This window comes from Capricornis sumatraensis, chromosome 2, assembly GCF_032405125.1.
Source record: "Capricornis sumatraensis isolate serow.1 chromosome 2, serow.2, whole genome shotgun sequence".
Lineage (NCBI taxonomy): Eukaryota > Metazoa > Chordata > Mammalia > Artiodactyla > Bovidae > Capricornis > Capricornis sumatraensis.
Genome location: NC_091070.1, coordinates 26,653,218 through 26,674,722, shown reverse-complemented (window position 1 = coordinate 26,674,722; position 21,505 = coordinate 26,653,218). Strand labels below are relative to the sequence as shown.

General features: G+C 39.7%; 1 protein-coding gene across 1 annotated transcript in view; it reads left to right on the top strand.

The window, feature by feature from the left end:
• Nucleotides 1–21,505, top strand: part of SYNE2 (spectrin repeat containing nuclear envelope protein 2) — a 271,450-nt gene that overhangs the window by 128,540 nt on the left and 121,405 nt on the right. Inside the window, exons 51-57 of the mRNA XM_068963775.1 lie at nt 2,475–2,740; nt 4,516–4,684; nt 7,945–8,100; nt 10,652–10,792; nt 13,230–13,412; nt 14,762–14,899; nt 20,547–20,732. Of these exons, the coding sequence (XP_068819876.1) occupies nt 2,475–2,740; nt 4,516–4,684; nt 7,945–8,100; nt 10,652–10,792; nt 13,230–13,412; nt 14,762–14,899; nt 20,547–20,732 (1,239 nt within the window). The remainder of the gene's footprint in view (nt 1–2,474; nt 2,741–4,515; nt 4,685–7,944; nt 8,101–10,651; nt 10,793–13,229; nt 13,413–14,761; nt 14,900–20,546; nt 20,733–21,505) is intronic.

The following is a 21,505-nucleotide window of genomic DNA, read 5'->3' as shown; positions in this document are numbered from 1 at the left end:
GTGTTTTCCCCCTAAAGTCTTACCTTCCTGTTTTCTTAAGCAGAGTCTGCTTAATTTAATTATTCATTCCTGGTTATTCAGGATCATCATTTTATGCTTCACTGATTGTAATGTGCTGAAATAAAGGCATGTCTTCAATAATGATGGGAGGTGTAAGGTTGTCTTCTTTCTCTTCTACCAAAGATCCCAAAGTCTTTTCCGTTTTAGTTTTAGTTCTTATTTTTGTTGCTTGCAAGTTTTCAGTCTCCTTCACTGTGTTTACTTATGAAACAGCTATAGTTCCTCCTCCCTTTCTAGACTCAACTTTATAACTGACTGAACCCAAAAGTTTTATAACCAATTTTTGTTAGACTGCTCTGTCCAAGGAAAATCATCCAGGGGCTGCAGAATGAATGCATAATCTTTGTGGTAACTCTTACTAATTTAGGGTTTGCTGCATTTTGAGAAATGCATAGTCACATGACCACCAATAAATCAAGGCTTCAAACATTTCCATCACCCAGAAATCCCCCTGTGCCCTTTGTAGTCAGTCTCTTCTGTTACCTCCAGCCTGTGGCAATCAGTAATCTGTCTTGCCATTTTCAGAGTCATAAAAATGGATTCAAATGCTTTTGAGTTTGGCCTTCTTCCGCTAAGCATAGTGTGTGTTAAATTCCCTCATACTGTTGCTTGTATCAGTAGTTCATTTCTGAGTAATATTCTACTAGACTCACACACAACACTTTATCCATTCACAAGTTGAAGAATTGCCTGGCTTTTGGATGAAAATATTGTCCTAAAAAAAAAATTATTCTTCCCCCTTGCATTCTCTTCCTAATGACTTAGCAGCTTTAACAGCAGAGAGCAGAACCTGAGACAGGGGCTTGTCAGCAGGTGGTTTATTTTGGAAAGTGATCCGAGGGAACAGGAGTGGGAGATAGGAGAGCTGACCCCGGAAAGGTTAGAGCCTTTAGTCGCTTTACTCTTAGCGGGTCCTGGTTGCCACAGTTGCCCGTTTATGGTTATCACTGGCCATGGAAGCACCAAGAAATGCTTGATTAATCCTGGATTATGAACATAGTTCTCTCAACCCCAGTGTGTGCTGGAAACCCTAGATGGACAGTTACCTCTGTGCACATAGCAGTTTCTTTCTTTCTGTGCATGCTGGTTCTTTGACTGGAGCGGGGTAAAATGTAAAATGACCCAGTGGAACCCATTCCCTGGGGGAACTGCAGCTGCCTGCTTGAGAACTAGGACTTCAGTTCAACTGAATTTAGGTTTGAGGTAATGGAAAGCACAAACTCCATAACTGAGTCCTTTGGAGAGGGCCCAATCTGCACATGTACCCATGTATTCTAGCAGTTGGAGACTCGGCTGGAACCTATGGCCCAAGTGACAGGGTGGCTTATACCACAGCCTGGCCTTGCTGCACTGCCCCCTCCACACTGGCAGCATTCTGATAGATGGATCTGAGCAACAGTCACAAGTATAGCATACACAGCTGCCAAAATCCCAAAGGGTCCATCTGGTGCTGGGCCTCGTTCTTGGCAGTAGAAGTGCAATATTGAACAACTTGATCTTTACCTTATAGAAGTGTTGGCATGCCCCAGACCATTGGTCCCTGAGAAACTTAATTGATGCTGGTGCTCTTGAATTCTCATTCTTTGGCACGTCTTACTAGGCATCCAGCTCATCATTTAAGTTAGCATGTTGTCATAAATGTAGATGAGCTGTGTGATATTCAGTGACGTCAAGACTGCAAGATGCCTGATTCTGTCTGAGCATACAGCAGGAATGTTAACAATGCTGAAACAATGTGATAAGTGTTTGCTGCAGCAGAGGAGAGGGCTAGAGGATTTGAAGAGGGAGTAAGAGGGGTCTGGTTTTCTGTGTCTTTGTTTGAGTTTCAGGGCTGGTAGAACCCCAGTTTCTAGAGATTTGATTTATTAGGTTATGTATTTCTGAATTCTACATTTAGCTGTGGTTGAGAAATACATGAGCAGTCCAGTCATTTGGGCAGCATTCCCATTGGTTTAGGTGACAGGTAATGAGGACCCATTGAACTTACTTTTCTGAGTATATAGGGATTGGATGTGAAGGAAAAGAGAGAGTTATAGAAAAATTATCCAGTACTTGTCCAACCTCTTCTACTTCATGGATGCAGTTTGGTTGAGCTCATTCAAGGAATTGCTTTAGTAAAGCAACTGATCCTGAAAGGAAAAAGAAATTATGAAAATATTCAATAGTATTTCCTTCAGCTCATAACAGCAACACTTCTTTTTAACCACACATCTACATGATCAAAGCTGGGAACCACGGGATTAAAATCCTGAAGGGATAATATTCCCAGCTATAGGAAGACAGATATTACTTTGAACTGGAATTTGGTGTTGGGAATCCTCTGACGAGCCAAATTATGATTCGTGAGTCCTGAAGTGGTAAGAATATATTTTACTTATTTCAGATCCTTTTTTCTTTCTTTCTTGTTAAATTAGATTGAACGAGAAGTAATTATCCTAGATAATCTTCAAGAAGAACTTCCTGAAATTTCCCAAGCGAAAGAGGCAGCCTCCACAGAGGAACTCTTGGGGCTGCTGGACTGTTTACGCCAATACGAGGAGAATGTGGAGCAGCAACAGCTATTACTGGCCCTTCTTCTGCAGCGCATAAAAAATATCCAGAACACTCCTGAAGGCGTGGGGGCTGTGGAAAGTGTTCCTGCATCTCAAGAGATTATGTCTATGCAAGAACGATGCCACAAGTAAGATTTATGAAAGCCTACTAAGGAAGTGGGCTTGATAACTCAGGCTAAAAATTGAGAAAATATTGAATTTCTAGAATATAAAAATATTATAGAACAAGGATAGATGGTATGGCAGAATTGAGTTGCATCAACACTGATAGGTGTGAAAAGGATAGAAAAGATTAATGTTAATCATAATTAAAACAAGCACACCTTCTCCATTTTGGTGTTACTGTGGGTGAATCTTTCAAAAATATTTCTTAATGTTTGCTGTTTTTCTAACTTAGCAATACATATTCATTAAAGGAATTTTAGAGAATGTGGATAATTATGAAGATTAATATAAAAATCACCTTTAATTTTACCATTCAGTGACAGTTACTACCAATCATTCAACTTTCTTACTATGGTTATATATATATTTTTTAATTGTGATTATAGTACTATCCTGTTTTGTATTCTGCTGAGCCATCTATCAGCATATTTTGTTCAGTTTCCTATGCTATTAAATGTTCTCTGAAATATAACTATATCACCTTGTAGATATGCTATAATGTATTTAGTAGTAGTAGTAGTGCTCAGGGGTGTCCGACTCTTTGTGACCTCTTGGACTGTAGCCCACCAGGCTCCTCTGTCCATGGTATTTTCCAGGCAAGAATACTGGAGTGCCATTTCCTATTCCAGGGGATCTTTTTGACCCAGGGATCAAACCCATGTCTCTTGCATCTTGCTCATTGACAGGTTGATTCTTTATCACTAGCGCTACCTGGGAAGCCCAATAATGTATTTATGTGAGTGTGTGTGTTAGTCGCTCAGGCGTAACCAAGCCCCTAATACAGAACCTTAAAATTATATATAATCTATTTTATTTTTGTAAAAACACTACAGTGAGTATTGTAGAAGGAAATGGCAACCCACTCCAGTATTCTTGCCTAGAGAATTCCATGGACAGAGGAGCCTGGCAGGCTACAGTCCGTGGGATTGCAGAGTAGGCCACGACTGACTAAAGCTCATAGTGAGTATTATGCTAGAATTTCATTCCAGAATTAATTCATCAAGAAAGATGCCAAGAAGTAGGATCACTGGGTCAAAGGAGGTAATATGTTTGTAGCTAGAAATACCAGATAGCCCTGAGGAAAGATTTTAATGACTTAAGTTCCTCCAAAAAACATGATGACTGCATCCATAGCAAGTAGGGGCAGCTCAGATAGAAAGACCAGTGGGGTCATCTCTGACCCTATGAGCCCACTCATTCCTTCATTTGCACCTCTGGTCATATTCAGTTGAACTCAGGGATTAAATGGAAAAAAGGAGGATAGAGCTGGCAGTTGGAAGGTAAAGTGTGAGAAGAAGGTATTCTGAGATGAAAGTTTTAGAGGTTTAGAAGGTTTTTGGTGGAGTGATAGAACTTGATATATGTTTATATATGGGGTTCCCTGGTGGCTCAGATGGTAAAGAACTGCCTGCAATGCAGAAGACCCGGGTTTGATCCTTGGGTCGGAAGGATCCCATAGAGAAGGGCATGACTACCCACTCCAGTATTCTTGCCTCGAGAATTCCATGGACAGAAGAGTCTGGCGGGCTACAATCCATGGGGTCGCAAAGAGTCAGACGTGACTGAGCGACCAACACTTTCAGTTTTCATATAGTCTATACATCTTGAAAACTGGTCATTTTCTCTCAGGAGAAAAAAGGTCTTTTGTCAGCTATATAGACATCTTGTTAATTGTTAAAATTATTGCCTAGAGAAAAACAGAAGAAAGGAATAATCTTATTTTGATGCTCTACTTTAGGCTTTTCCAGAAAGCCCAAAAAAATAAGGAATTGATGCAGAATGAAATCCAAGAAAGACATTCCTTTACAAAAGAAATAACTACTTTGAAGAATTTATTTCAACAGACCACAATCTCTTTCCAAAATATGGAATTACAAGACTGTCCAGAAAAGGCAGAACAGCTTGAGGTAAGTGAGGAATGATAGTGAATGTGGCTGATACAGGTCTGAAATCTTGGATCCAAAGTTATTAGAGTGAAGGTAATACGATGGCTAGTGTCGAGGGAACCTAGAAAAGGAAAGCATGTGCAGAGGCCCTGTGGCGTGGTGTGGGCAGACCCACAGGAGATCCACATGGTTGGAGCACAGAGAGCAGATTGGGACCAGGTTGGGAATAGGCCAGTGTGGACCAAGCAACCCCTTTTCAACTACATTTCAGGTGTGTGTGATGAACAGGGCCTGTGACTACTCTTGTATAGTATGTTCAACTGCTCGCTTTAGTAGGATGTAATACCTTATCTCTGATGGGGTGGAACTGTTTTTACTCAAAACATTCTGCCCCCAAGTGTGTGGTGCTTTCCCCCCACCCACACACTAACCTGTTCTCAACCCTCTAGACACCAACTGGCACACCAATTCCATTCTGACACTAACTGCAAGGAGTTAGTACTGACCACCAGCTTTGGGGATCAGTCCCACAAGACTCCCCCACTTCACGTGCCACTGGTAAATTCTGAATGACAGGCTATAAAGCCAGGACTTCCATGACTCCTTCCTCAGGTTTGTAAATTTGCTAGAATGGCTCAAAGAGCTCAGGAAAGCACTTTATTCGCTATTCCTGGTTTATTGTAAAGGATACAACTCAGAAACAGCCAACCAGAAGAAATGTATGGGGAGGGGGCAGGAAACCTCCATGCCTTCTCTGGGTATACCACTCTCCCAGCACCTTGATGTGTCCATCAATCCAGAGCGACCCCAAACCCTGTTTAAGGTGACTGTAGCCACAAAATTAAAAGACGCTTGCTCCTTGGAAGAAAAGTGGAACAAATCGAGACAGCATATTAAAAAGCAGAGACATTACTTTGCTGACGAAGGACCATATAGTCAAAGCTGTGGTTTTTCCAGTAGTCATGTATGGATGTGAGAGTTGGACCATAAAGAAGGCTGAATGCCGAAGAATTGATGCTTTTGAATTGTGGTGTTGGAGAAGACTCTTGAGAGTCCCTTGGACTGCAAGGAGATCCAACCAGTTAATCCTAAAGGAAATAAATCTTGAATCTTCATTAGAAGGACTGATGCTGAAGCTGAAACTCCAATACTTTGGCCACCTGATGTGAAGAACTGACTCATTAGAAAAGACCCTGATGCTGGAAAAGATTGAAGGCAGGAGAAGAAGGGGATGACAGAAGATAAGATGGCTGGATGGCATCACCGACTTGATGGACATAAGTTCCGGCAAGCTCACGGCGATGGTAAAGGACAGGGAAGCCTGGCGTGCTGCAGTTCATGGGGTTGCAAAGAATCAGACACAACTGAGTGACTGAACAACAGCAGCAAATGGAGGCTCAGTTATATAGGCATGGTTGATTAAATCACTGACAGTTGGTGATTAACACAGTCTAGCCCTTCTCCCCTCTAGGGGTGTGGAAGTTCCAACCCTCTAATCACATGGCTGGTTCCCGTGGCAACCAACCCCCTTCCTGAAGCTGTCATCCCCTACACACCCCCACCCTTCACCCACCCACCAAGGTCTTCTTATTACCATAAACTCCCTTAGGGTTGGAAAAGGCTTGTTATAAATAACAAAAGACACTCACCCCAATCCAGGAAATTCCAAAGGTTTTAGAAGCTGTGCCAGGAACTAGGGATGAAGACTAAATATATTTAGGAGAAATTGGGAGATTGGGATTGATACTCTATATAAAATAGATAACTAATGAGAATATACTGTATAACACAGGGAACTCTGCTTAATGCACTGTCGTGACCTGAATAGGAAGGAAGTCCAAAAGGGAGGGAATTTTTCTATATATATGGCTGATTTATTTTGGTATATAATAGAAACCTACACGACATTGTAAAACAACTATACTCCAATAAAAATTAATATGTAAAAACTCTAAATATATTTATTATATCACACTATCTATATATAAGTGCTTCCCAGGTGGTGCAGTGGTAAAGAATCCACCTGCCAATGAAGGAAGGAAATGGCAACCCACTCCAGGATTCTTGCCTGGAGAATCCCATGGGCAGAGGAGCCTGGTGGGCTGCAGTCCATGGGGTTGTGAAAGAGTCGGACACAGCTTAGCAACTAAATATCAGTCTATACATAGGCTAAGGGTCATTTTCAGACCCATCTCTTTTCATTCCATTCAGTGGTAACAGGCAAAAGTGATGAAGCTTTGTTCAAAAGTTGCAGAGCTTTTGGTTTTCAATGAAAAAGGAAGTTTACTCTGGTTCACAGAAGCATTCTTCATGGGGAAGCCATCTTGGGGTAGCTCTGAATGAAGATCTGTACTCCCAGCGAGGTCTAGATAAACCGGGAGCACACTGTATCTGAACCCCACATTTGTCAGAATGGTGGTGTTCTCTGACTTTTCCTCTCTAGATTTGTTCTCTGCTGAGGGTTAAGAAAAGGAAAGCAGTGACATATCGGGGAGTCATTCAAAACTGTAATCATTCTTCAGTGTGGTGGCTCAATCCATTGACACAAATAATGCTACTGACTAGCTACTATAAGAAGGAAAGAAACCCCCAAAAGCCACAGGAAAGTCAAGAAGTGTTTTTCCACTTTATCTTTGGGAAACTTTCCCAAACAAATGAGTTTCTCCTTTATAATTAGTGCAGGAGAACGCAGATCAGATTCTGTTTCTAGGCCACTACCAATAGACGGTTTGTTCAGGTTTCTTTTATCTCCTAAAAACTCACATTCTTTACAGGGAACTGGAACCCTCCCTTTTGAAAGAGGTTGAGCTCCACTGGGCTGTCTAATTACCTGAAAGCAGACACTTCTGCTTCAAACACAGGGCTTTTAGTGGCCTTGAATCATTGTGATGTTAATGTAGGAAGAAGCAGAAATGGCAACAAGTTAATAATAAAAAAAAAATCTTTGAAACTTGCTACTAGCAGCTTTTTAGATCAAGACTGCTACTGAGATATACTTAAATCTTAGAGGTACTTTAGAAGCAGGAGATGTTGTAATGTCTTTTCAGGACAATGGTTTGACACTATGAAGAGATATCAAGTTTAATTCTTTACAGTTTAGAAAGCATCATCTAACCGAACTGAAGATCTCTCAGGCTTAATCAGCTTGTATCAATAGTGAGGTTTTGTCATGCAAAGTTTGCTCATTTAAATCATAAGGATGTGCTGGAAAGCAGCTTTCATTTTTAAAGTTAAACTTTTTCTCTCTCTGGGAGCATTTGAAACTCTCTTGATTTTTTTAGGAGCTTCAAAGCATTCTTAAGAAAGGGAAGCTAACTTTTGAGAATATTATGGAAAAACTGCGAATCAAGTATTCTGAAATGTACACCATAGTCCCTGCAGAGATTGAATCCCAGGTGGAAGAATGCAGAAATGCTTTAGAAGACGTAGATGAGAAGGTAATAATGTTTGTATTCGTGGTATTATTTATGGAGGGGAATGAATATAAAGAAGAAAATATCATTTAATATCACATTTTCATTTATCCTGATTCCAACTATGTCTGTTTTTATAGAGTTTAGTTGAGTGATAATTTTTTGTGAATTCAATACTGCTCTAAATAAGTGACAAACAGAATTAGTCTATTTATTTTTAGATGTCAAGATGCTTAGTTTTTCTTCTCTTGCACTTAAAAATAGAGTTATATATTGTCTTTTACTTGGCTTTCCTTTTTCTGGAAAGTCACTGTAAAATTTTGGACATGACTAATACTTTACCTTTAACATTTTGCAATTGCAACCAAGAGCAATAAGAATACACATTTCATAACTCACTAGGAATAGCACTTAACACACAGTGCCTTTCTGATGATGATGGTAACATAATTCTCACACAGTATTCCCAGACAAATCTTTTATACCTGAAAGTCCAGGTTGAAAGAAAGAATAGGAAATTTCCCTAGTACTTGGAGACATAGGAGATTAACAAGACAATTAATTTTATTGTGTTATTTAAAGGCTGCCCCAATCCAATAGAGCACCGTTCAGTTTGGTCCAGAAGAATGCAGATTTTTGTATTGTCTTTTCGAAGCCTAAAATACCTATAATTCAATAAGGTAGATATTAATTGCACACACAAAAAAACAGATTTCAAACTTAGGACAGATTTCTGTGGAAAATTTAACCCATATAGAAAACATGTAAACTCCGAATAAATATTATAGCAAATCTTGTTTATTTGACACAGGAGATAATCTATTATGAGAAACTTCCCCAAGATTCATATATTGTTAGAAAATATATAAATGTTTTTGAGAGAAACTAAATTGGTTTTCCTGACTACTTCATGTGAAAATCCTTAACAAAGTGAATTAGTCATCAAAATTTACCTTTTAAATTTAGGGTTGAAAGTTTCATCTGTAATTTTTATATCTGTGTATGTCTGTAAACTGATTTTTATTGCATGGTATGTTTATAGGACCCATGCAGTAGACACAATACCATTCTGTGTAATTCAGATGGCTGCATACTTCACCTAATTCATGATCTCCTAGTATATGAAAATGATAAGCATTTCTGCCTGGAGAATAACTGCTTAAAATATCAGAAAGCTTCATTTCATGGTAATTTGTTAATATAGCAATAAAAAGCTAATATAGGATTAATTTTTTTTCTACAAATCTTGACTATGGTATGGTCTGTGGGATAAAATCATTATATAAACTATCACTTATTATATAAACTCTAGCAACCTTATGTTGAGAAAAGAGCATAAGGCCTTGGTGTCTGATGGCTCAGGCTTCTTGTGATGAGTTCACCTACCTTGATGTGTGACTTTAAGCAAGTTATTTAGCCTGAGTTTCAGTTTCTGTATCTGTATGGTATCTGCATTGGAAGGTTCAGCCTCAATGGTTGTACAAATATAGTGGTTTTAAAAAGTAAATTAAAAGGATTATACAAAAGCATTAAATATTATCTGATTCATTGGGTTGGGAAGGTCCACTGGAGAAGGGATAGGCTACCCACTCCAGTATTCTTGGGCTTCCCTGGTGGCTCAGATGGTAAAGAATCCACCCGCAATGTGAGAGACCTGGGTTCGATCCCTGGGGTGGGAAGATCCCCTGGAGAAGGGAACGGCTACCCACTCCAGTATTCTTGCCTGGAGAATCCCCATGGACTGAGGGAGCCTGACGGGCTACAGTCCATGGGGTCACAAAGAGTTGGACACAACTGAGCAACTTTCACTTCACTGGTTATTCAGTGCCTGCTTGGAGAAAGCTTTATCAACATAGTTTAACGGGGAAAAAAAAAACACCAAGAACTCAAACTATCAGGCATTTGAAAAATGATACATTCAACATTTATTATCTTTCTGAGCACAAGTTATTTTTTTAGGTAAATCATTCCAATTAAAGAAAAATACACTGTTTAGCAGCTAGATTTCTAATTGCTAGGAAAACATATACTAGAAACATTCACATAGAAAAACTAAGCTTTTTTGCTGCAAGAAACAGCTAACTTTAGAAGTTTTTTTCACCCAAATAAATATTAAGGTGAGGATTACATTTTTTACATCAGATTAAGAATGTTTGCTTTTATTGAAAACAGATCAGTGCAGAGGATTCTCTCATAAAACGGAGAGACTGTATAATAAATAATTTTTCTCCTAGGAATTCTTTCCTATCATTTGCTCCCTTGGAGTTTATAGTTTTGCCCAGTACAGCACTCAGCCATCATACACACTGTGGATTACATTGAGCAAAATGTTGTTGGTCAGTTTTCCTTTTTTTAGGTTGGCTTTAAAAGTTCAGATCAACCCAGCTGCCATTTCCTAGTCTGCTAATCTACCCTCTTATTTTGGCAGTAGTCAGTATGGTTAGGAATTTTTCCCAGACCTTAAGAAATGCATACAAGTAAAATTTCAAACTTGGTTTGACTGCCCCTTTTAGTATTTGAACCTCTGAATAGAGTGTGGAAAACATCTCTGTTGTGTCTTTCTCACTTATAACAGATTAGCAACGAAGTCCTGAAAAGCTCACCGTCATATACAATGAGTAGAAAAATAGACGAAATTAATAATGGGCTTTGTAATGTTGAAAAGATGCTACAGCAGAAAAGCAAAAATATTGAGAAAGCTCAAGAAATTCAAAAGGTAACTTCCTCCCTTAACTTCCTTCAGCATTTGGTGTATTCCTTGTTCATTAGTCATCACAGGGATCCTAACCCAGATTTAAGGGGCCTCCTCACTGACAGTGTCACCTGCAAAGCCTTGATGGAGAAAGTTGCATTTAAGAATTGTGATGTTTCTTCCGTGGTGGGAATAGACCCAAACTGCTGAGAGCTTGTGATTGTGAACCAGCCTTTTCACAAGGGAAGAAAAGTAAGGCCTATCTTGGGAAAACTGACATATAAAAATATTTCAGTAGGATATGAATAGGATTAACAGCTTGTCTTTAGACTGCCAAAGGAAAACAGAAAAAAATAAAAATTTCAAATTTATTTCCCATGCAAAATGTCTTAGGTTTTAGAATGGTATATAAACATAATATTCTGCCTCTTAACTTATAAGTAAACTCCTCAGTGTGGAAAACATTCTGTTTTACATTTTAAGGAAATATTCTACTATGAATGGAAACTTTAAAAAATAGGGCTGAGAGAGACTTCCGGTTGTCCAGTGGCTAAGACTTTGTGCCCCCAGTGCAGGGGCCTGGGTTCAATCCCTGGTCAGGGGACTAGATCCCACACACTGCAACTAAAAGTTCACATGTTGCAAGTAAGCAACATGCCACAACAAAGACCCAGCACAGCCAAATAAATATTAAAAATAGTTACGAGAATCCATCTTAAAAGTCCTTATCACAGGGGAAAAAAATTTTGTAATTAGGTATAGTGATGGATTTTTTTTTTTTTTTGGTTCCAAAACCCGGGATTATGGATTTTAATTAGATTTATTGTGGCAATCATTTTGCAGTGAATAGAAATAGTGAACCATTGTGCTGTACACCTAAAACAAATAAAATGTTATCAGTTCTACCTCAATTTTTTTTAAGTTATCCTCGGAGAAGTCTCACTTCTTATCACTCCCCTTCCGTCTATTCCCTCCCTGCAGTTAAACCTCTCCTTTGGTTTCTAATTTAATCTGATTGTGTTTCTTTTGGTAAAAAGAAGCAAATAATTATAAATATTGAAAGAAATAATTGTACCTGTTGTATGTGTTCTTCCTTAAGAAGACTTTAGAGTGTGTATATTCTTTTAAAATAAGGTGAACAAGGATTTGCTCACAAACGATCATACCTGCCTTTGCTTTGTAGCTCCCTCTAAACCAAATAAATGTGATGTCAAGGGATAAAAAAATAAATTAAAAATTGAAATAGGTCAGAATATGGCTCGCCATTGGACAAAATCCTGGGTTCTCAATAAGCAACTTAACCAGATTTTTCCATTTCTAGAAATTATGCTCTTATGCAGATATTAAGTAATAATTGAATGTTGCCTTTGAAATTTCCTCACCCCAGATAAGTCGACATTTGAATCCAGTCTATTGGTTTCTTGAACCAAAGGCAGTTGCTACTAATACATGTGGCTAGAGTTTCCTGCCTCTGCATTACTGTGAGTCAGAGCAGATATTTTCTTTTTATCATTTTTTTAACACTTATAAGAATATATATACTGGTCTAAGACAGGTATTTACCCAAGCCCTTTTAAATAAAATGTTACCTCATCACTCTGGAAAGATTAGGTTAGGGTTATGTTGACCTTGTTTGGTGTCATTCATCTCTGAAAATGCCCAGGACTTTGTGCCCCCTTACAGCTAATTTGTACTGAAATGAATACAGTTAGAGTTAAGAGCTGGAGAAGGATTGAAACATGTATACTATCATGTAAGAAACTAAGTGCCAGTCTATGTTCGATACAGGATACAGGATGCTTGGGGCTGGTGCATGGGGATGATCCAGAGAGATGATATGGGGTGGGAGGTGGGAGGGGGATTCAGGATTGGGAGCTTGTATACACCCATGGTGGATTCATGTCAATGTATGGCAAAACCAATACAGTATTGTAAAGTAAAATAAAGTAAAAAAATAATAATAAATAAAAAAATTAAAAAAAAAAAAAAGCTGGAGAAGGAAATGGCAGCCCACTCCAGTATTCTTGCCTGGAGAATTCTTTGGATGGAGGAGCCTGGTGGGCTGCTGTCCATAGGGTTGCACAGAGTTGGACATGACTGAGGCAACTTAGCATGTATGCATGCATTGGAAAAGGAAATGGCAACCCACTCCAGTGTTCTTGCCTGGAGAATCCCAGGGACGGAGGAGCCTGGTGTGCTGCCATCGATGGGGTCACATGGAGTCGGACACAACTGAAGCGACTTAGCAGCAGCAGCAGCAGCAGCAACAGAGTTAAGAGACCTCGGAAAAAGTGTCTTCCAGTTCAGGTCTCATGCTGTTGCTGGGCATAAGTGAAAAACTTTGACTGCAGTGTTGTCTCTGTCATGTTGTTTGGGAAGCACTTACAAGTACAGACACTGTGTGAAAACTTAGAAATTAACATGTTCTTCATCCGAACTGACTTATGCTTTTCGTCTGCAGAAAATGTGGGATGAGCTTGATCTCTGGCATTCCAAGCTAAATGAGCTGGATTCTGAAGTTCAGGACATTGTTGAACAGGACCCAGGACAAGCTCAAGAATGGATGGATAAATTGATGATTCCTTTCCAGCAATATCAGCAAGTATCACAGAGGGCAGAATCTAGAACCTCACAGCTAAACAAGGTATGGCTGTAACAATACATGATAGCTACACCGAGCCAGTGATAGTAGTGAAATGGGTTTAAAACAGAAACACGTATTCAGAGGCAGCTGGTTTCCCTTGAATTGCCAGTTTTAGGACCTGAGGCTAGAGCCATACCATAGGTTCAAGTGGTCATCGAGGGGACAGATTTCGCAGCTGGAGAAACTGGTATCTCAGTCCTATAACTGAATTCTACCAACAATGAGAATGAACTTGGAAGAGAAACCTAAGCTCAAGATTGGGCCTTGATTGCAGCCTTGTGGCATCCTGAGCTGAGGACCCACCTAAGCCATGCCTGGACTCATGAGCCATGGAAACTATGAGATAATAAAGTGAAGTGAAGTGGCTCAGTCGTGTCCGACTCTTTGCGACCCCATGGACAGTAGCCTACCAGGCTCCACTGTCCATGTGATTTTCCAGGCAAGAATACTGGAGTGGGCTGCCATTTCCTTCTCCAGGGGATCTTCCCAACCCAGGGATCGAACCCAGGTCTCCTGCATTGCAGACAGACGCTTTACCATCTGAGCCACCAGGGAAGCCCAGAATCCAAAAGTCAGACCACATAGGATTTCCCAGGCAGTCCAGTGGTTAAGACTTTGCCTTCCAGTTCAAGGGGTGTGGGTTCGATCCCTGCTCAGGGAGCAAAGATCCCACATACCTTGTGACCAAAAACCAAAATATTAAACAGAAGCAATATTGTAACAAATTCAATAAGGACTTAAAAAATGGTCCACATGAAAAAAAAAAAAAAAAAAAAAGCTTTAAAAATAAGCCAGAGCACACAAGGATTCTGGGTGAGAATTAAACTTCTCAAGAGGTAAGAGAGGCAGGCAATCTCAAGTGTCCCTGGAGACAACCAGAAAGAGAACATCATTTGGGAACAAGACACCCCTGCCCTCCCTCTAAGTAAGGATCATGGTGGATGAGTTGTGCATGTGATCTAGCAAGAGCAAGGCAGGAACCTACTCTCAGAAGGACTTAGATGCTGCAGGACAAGGCCCTGTACAGGAAAACAAAATGGAAACCCAGTTGTCAGAATGGAGCATAAAATGGGAACCAGGCCAGTTGCAAAGCTAGCTTGGAACCCTTGCTGAGGCCTGTAGTGTTGGGATCCTTCCCACTTCTTCAATCCTTCCCACTAGTGGCCGGGATTCAGTTTATAGATTGAAGGATGGAAAGCTGGAGGGGGTGGGCAAGTGGCCCAGCTGCGGGGCGGGGAGCCCTGTGAGGCCTGACACCACTGACTCACAGCAACCAATTCTTTATTCAAGAATCATTTGACTCAAGGAGGAGGCATCAGACTGAGTTTGGTTCTGCCTCTCTTTCACAGGCCACAATTAAGATGGAAGAATATCATGATCTTTTGAAGAGTACTGAGGCTTGGATAGAAAATACCAGTCATTTGCTGGCTGATCCTTCAGACTATGACTCTTCAAAGACACTGAGTCACCATGCTAGCACCCTTCAGGTGAGTGTTCTTTCATTGTTTGCTGGGTGTCATAGAATGTATATAATGATTAATGGCTTAGCCTGACCATCGTGACGCTTTCCTCCCCGCATCTTTCCTATAAAAGACAGCCTTATCCTGAAGCATGCCAAATGGGAGAAGGAAGTTTGGGAGAGTGGCAGGCTCTAGATAGGGATTTTGGAGACCAGGATCTAGTTCTTTGTGTCCTCGTAAGTATGTGATGATTTTTTGAATAAGTCACTGTGTCCTCCATGGGCCATGGTTTTCCCCATTTATGAAGTGAGAATGTGGCACTGAATGGTGGTGATGGTTTTGATCATAGAATTCCAAGGCGGCTCCCAATAGTCCTGTTCCCTGGTGTACATGACCTGTATAATCCCCCTCTCTTGAGTGTGGGCAGGAGTATGAGTATGTGATGGGAGAGTCACTCTGTTGATTAAGCTACAGCATATAGATAAGTATATGGGATAGTCACTCCCATGAATACATGACTGATCATGGATATATGATTTTAAAACTCCCTGGTAACAGACTAGAGTAAGATTCTCCTGCTAGAGTGAAGAAGTAAGACCTCATACCGTGAGAGGTCTTCCCAGGTGGCACTAGTAGTAAAGAACCCACCTGCCAATGCAGGAGACTTAAGAGACAAGTGTTTAATCCCTGGGTCAGGAATATCCCCTGGAGGAGGAAATGGCAGCCTACCCCAGTATTCTTGCCTGAAAAATCCCATGGACAGAGGAGACTTGTACGCTACAGTCCATGGGGTTGCAAAGAGTTGGACTCAACTGAGCACACGTGCATAGCATAGCATACTATGAAAGGACCCCAAGGCCAGGACCCTTGGGTAGCCTCCAAAGTCAACAGCCCACAAGAAAACTAGAATCTCAGTCCTACAGCTAAATTCTACCAACAATCAGAATGAACTTGGCAGAGAAACTCACAGTCTGATGGCACCTTGATTGCAGCCTCATGGCATCCTGAGCTGAGGAGACCCACCTAAGCCTGGACTCATAAGCCATGGAAACAATGAGATAATAATTTTGTTTTATTTTAAGCTTCTAAGTTTGTGGTAATTAGTTATATAGCATTAGAAAACTCATCTGTCGTTCCTTCCAGTACTAGCACGCCATGATTCTAAATTTCCTATCTCCTTCCTGGTGCTCCACAGATGCCCTGTGTTTCCATGCTAACCTACAAAGACAAAACAAATAAAAGTCTTTTCCTACTCAGGGCCATGACTGCTAGAAATCTTCTGGATGCCAAGTGTTGGCTTAAGCTTTATTGTGAAGGGATACTTCCCTTCTCTCATATTATTCAGCCATGAGAAAGAATCTCTTAGGAGAAGGTTTATCCTATAACAGCTTTTGGAGTAATCAGACCTCAAAGCCGATCTAGCTCCTTTTTTATATCTTCTAAGTAGCACAGTGTGTCCCTGAGTAACAGCTGACTTCATACCTCCGGGTGTTTGAGATTTGTTGCCACACTTTTTTCCCTATGGTAACAATTGTAACAAAGATATTGCATTTTCACCTACTTGTTTCTTTTTACCCTTGCCTGTAATTGCTGCCCCCACCTCTTGGGTTGATGTTCTACATATCCAAAGCATGCCATCTTTCTATTTTATTTCAAATCACTTATTTATTTTTGGCTGCACCAAGAGTGGCATGTGGGATCTCAGTTCCCCAACCAAGGAATGAACCCATGTCCTCTATCCTGGAAGCTCAGAGTCTTAACCACTGAACAGCCAGGGAAGTCCTTCATCTTTTTGTTCTAAATCACCTGTATTTTTATCCTTTTCAAGAATTTTGCAAAGACGGAAGAGGGGAATGATGCTAGTTTTTTCTCAAATTCTTCTTAGGAGTTTTTTTTTTTTTTTTTAACTGTACAAGAATGAACTCACCCCAAAACAGCTGAGCTATTACTACCTTCTTCTGACACAGTGTAAAAGTGTGGAAGTGTCTCTCAAACTGTTCAGGACACCCTTCTTTGCTGGCCTTTGTTTAGGAGCTGGAACTGAGTAGAATTTAGGTTATTTGGTGGAGAAGTAGGGACAAGGGGCCATGCAGGCTGATACCCACAGAATGTAACCTAGTAAATCCCCAAATGGGAGATAAGTCATAAATAGTTACATGTGAGTACCTCACTTTGTTCCTGTTTGGAAAATAGTTGTCCTACTGTAGAATGTTGTTGTTCTTTAGTCACTAAGTCCTGTCCAACTCTTGCAGCCCCATGGACTGTAGTCTGCCAGGCTCCTCTGTCGATGGTATTTCCCAAGCAAGAATACTGGAGTGGGTTGCCATTTCCTTCTCCAGGGGTCTTTGCAACCCAGGGATTGAACCTGGGTCTCCTGCAATATGAAGTGGATTCTTTACCACTGAGCCACCATGAAGCCCTGTACTTCCCTTAGTAGCCTGCAGCAAAAGTAGGATTTGGAAAAGATTGGATGAGAGCCCTGAATAGGAGAGTTGGATGTTTCAAGTTTGGGGCTATATACATATACTGCTGTGCAACTCATTACTCCTAAAGTTATCCGCTTAAAACAAGAAACATTTCATACCTCACGGTTCACGTGGGTCAGAAATTCAGGCATGGCTTTACCTGAGTGCTTCTGGCTCAAGGTCTCTTAAGAGAATGCAGTCAAGGTGTCAGCCAAGGGTGTGGTCTCATTTGAAGTCTCAGTTTGGGTGAAGGAAGAGAGAGGATGCACTTCCAAGTGCATCCACGTGGTTGTTGGCAGGCCTCAGAAGATCCACTTCCATTCGCAGACAGATGAACCTCTCTGCAAGACTGCCTCTTGGTGTGGCAGCTGGCTTCCTTCACCATGAACAATCTAAAAGATACTGAAGAGCTCCCAAGACAGAAATGGTCTCTTACAATCTAATCTTGGAAGTGACAGCTCATCATTTCCACCATATCTTCTTAGAAGTGTATCAGTAAGCTCAGTCTACTTTCAAGGGAACTGATTATAAGGACATGAGTGCCAGGAGGTGGGGACTGCATGTGTGTGTGTGAGTTGCTCAGTCGTGTCCAGCTCTGTGACCCCATGAACTGTAGCCTGCCAGGCTCCTCTGTCCGTGGGGATTCTCCAAACAAGAATACTGGAGTGTGGGTAGCCATTCCCTTCTCCAGGGGATCTTCCCAATTCAAGGATCGAACCCAGGTCTCCTGCATTGCAGGCAGAGTCTTTACCACCTGAACCGCCAGGGAATCCCTATGAGCAAAGCTACTGAAAACAATGATTTACAAATCGTTGTGGGGACATGTGTTTTCACAGATTGCTGGCTCTTACAGTATTTAGCTAGATCAGAAACTGCCAAATTATTTTCCAAAATGGCTGTACCATTTTTCATTCCCACTAATGAGTTCTAATTGATTATCCTGTATTTTTGTCAGCGCTTGATATTTTCTGTCTTTTACATTTTACGCTAGTGACATGTAGTGGTATCTCATCGTGATTTAAATGGCATTTCTTTAATAACTAATGATTAATTTATTTGAGCATTTATTTGTATACTTGTCATTTGTACACTTTCTTTGTGAAGTCTGTTCAGTTTTTCTTTATTGCCCAGTTTTAAATTGGGTTGTCTGTCTTTTTATTATTGAATTATAAGAGTGATTTATACAGTATTCTGAAATCCAGTCCTTTATTAGAAATGTAATTTACAAATATTTTTTCCCAGTTTGTGGCTTGTCTTTTCATTCTCTCAATATTATATTTCAGAGATCAAATGTTATTACTTTGATGGGGTCTAATTTTTAAATATTTTTTTCATTTATGTATTATTCTTTTGTATTGTATCTAAGAAATCTTCTAACCCAAGGTCACTAGGATTTCCTCATATCTTCTAGAAATTTTATAGGTTTAACTCTTAGTATGTTATGAAGTGAGAATTAAGGTTCACTTTTATTCTTCTTGGGTAGCCAATGGTTCTAGCACCACATTTTGAAAGGACTCACCCTTGAATTACTTCAGTGCTTTGTTGAAAATCAATGACCTGTCTGTCATATATGTGAGTCAGTTTCTGGACCATCTTATTCTGTTGATCCATGTGTCTATTCTTTTACCAATATGATACAACTTTGATTACTACAGGTTTGTAGTAAGTCTTGAAATCAGGGAGCATAAATTCTTCAACTTAGTCCTTCTTTTTCAAATTTGTTTTGGCTAATCTGAGTCTTTTGCATTTCCATACAAGTTATATAAGTTTTAGAGTCAGCAACTGTATCTGTGCAGAGGTCTGTTGGAATTTTGAGTGGGATTGACTTAAATCTAGATCATTTTGGTGAGAATTTACATCTTAGCCATATTTACTGTTCCTATCTAAGAACATGATGTTTCTCTATTTATTCTGGTCTTCTTTAATTTCTCTTTAAATTGTTAAATTTATACCTGTGTATTTTTTGATGCTATTGTAAATAGTATTATTGGAAAAAGCGTTGGTTTTAGTTTTGGTTTCCTTAAAGTTTTCTTCTGCTGGGATTTTGAATGAAGTCAGTAACCTGATTAATTTTAGACTTGATTCTAGTCTAGAAATGACTAGATTTCTAGTTGCATGGTCTTTCTCATGTCAGTTATTTTTTATGAAATTATCTGAAGGCAACATTATCGGGTTGAACATTTCCAACAGGTGGCTCAGATATTTTGATAGCTTAAGTTTGAAAGTTAATGATTATAATTATTAAAAGGAAAAAAAGAAACATTATAAGGAAGAGAGACTGAGAGACTTTAAAAATGGATGTTTTCCATTTTTATTTGGTTTTATCAGCTAGAACTCTTTGGTATCAAGTTATTCAAGTCACCTCAAGCTATATAGGGGGTTGTCTCACAGAAGTCAGTGACTCCATGTGGTAAGGCCAAGGAGGAGACTGGCACCAGGACTGGCAAGCCGCAGGACTGCCTCTTCATTTCTCATCTCGGCTTCATTTCTATATTTCTCCGAAGCCCATGTTCCCAAAATTACAAATCAGCCAACTGAATGGCTTTCCTGGCCCTAATTCCAAATGTATAGAGGGATGGACTTACAGGTCAGGTGTTTCTGATTCTGTTAATGATGGTGGAGGAGCAGGGCTAGGTGCTGTAAGATAGCTGCTGCAAGCCCACTGAAATGGGATAGACAGTCTATAGTCACTACTGCCACTGAGAGGAATGTTCAGTTTCACTGTTGTGCAGTTCTGTCTGACTCTTTGTGACCCCATGAACTGTACCCTGCTAGGCTTCCCTGTCCTTCACTATCTCCTGGAGTTTGCTTAAGCACATGTCCATTGAGTCAGTGATGCCATCCAACTATCTCATCCTCTGTCACCCTCTTCTCCTCCCGCCCTCAGTCTTTCCCAGCATCAAAGTCTTTTCCAGTGTTTTATCACAAAAGTGGAAATGAACAGGAGTTTGAAATATTGAGACAAATTCAGATTTTCTCTGATTTAATTTTTCTAATTAAGATATAATTCACATAAAACACTTATTAGTTTCAGGTGTCCAATAGAATTATTCAATATTTGTATGTATTGCAAAATGATCACTCACGTTAAGTCTAGTTGACATCCATCACCATACATAGTTATAGAATTTTCTCTATTTTAAATTTTGATTACCTTGTTCCAATATCTTGATGTTTCTCTCTCATTTTTCATGTTTTCCGTTATCTAGATGGCTTTGGAAGATTCAGAACAGAAGCACACTCTTTTACATTCCGTTTTTACGGATCTCGAAGACTTGTCAGCGATTTTTGAGACAGATGACTTAGCACAGTCCATACAAGAGTTAAGTCATCAAGTAGCAGCTTTACAGCAAAGAATCACAGAAAGTCTTCCGCAGATTCAGCAAATGGCTGATGTAAGTTGGCACTATAAAGATGTAACTTCTTATTTTAAGTTTTTATTTCATTTGGTAAATTAGAGTTATGCTGCCAATCAGTTCCTACAAAGACACATTGATCTGATATATATTTTTTAATTTATGTTATTTTTTGAATGATACTTGACTTTGTGCCCTATAGTAAAACTACAATAAAAAATCATATCCCCATTCTCAGTTCAGAAGTGGTCTTTTGAAAGGGAGGAACCTTGGTCAAATATGCTCAGTGTATTCCCTTTGTCAGAGAGGAGATATTATTGATTTTAAAGCACAAATTAGCAAAGAGGAAATTAAAGCAGACAACTTCCCAAGACATCTGTGACCTATAGCAAATATTTATTGAGGCGATGCTGTATATGAGCCACTGGACTTTCAAATAATTTTATTTATTTTAGCTTGAAACGTGTGAGGCATTTATCTAAGGACGGAGTCACACAGCAAAGGCAGATGCAGTTAGTCTTAATAATTTACCTTTTACTTCTCAGTTACATTCCCTGCAATACACTTAAGTAACTTCAGAGAATCATACTTGTTAAATATTCTTATTCCAAAATTGTTAGATGTGTCTACAACTTTTCACAGAAATTACCATAAAATGCATTATATACTTTCTTAAATGTAAGGTGCAGAAAATAATTTCAATATGATTGAACTTCTCATAATATGAAGACATCACTATAAATTACTATAATTACTGCTTCATTTTCTTGTAGAGTTATGTTTGTCCTGTATTGAATGGCTCTAAATTGCTA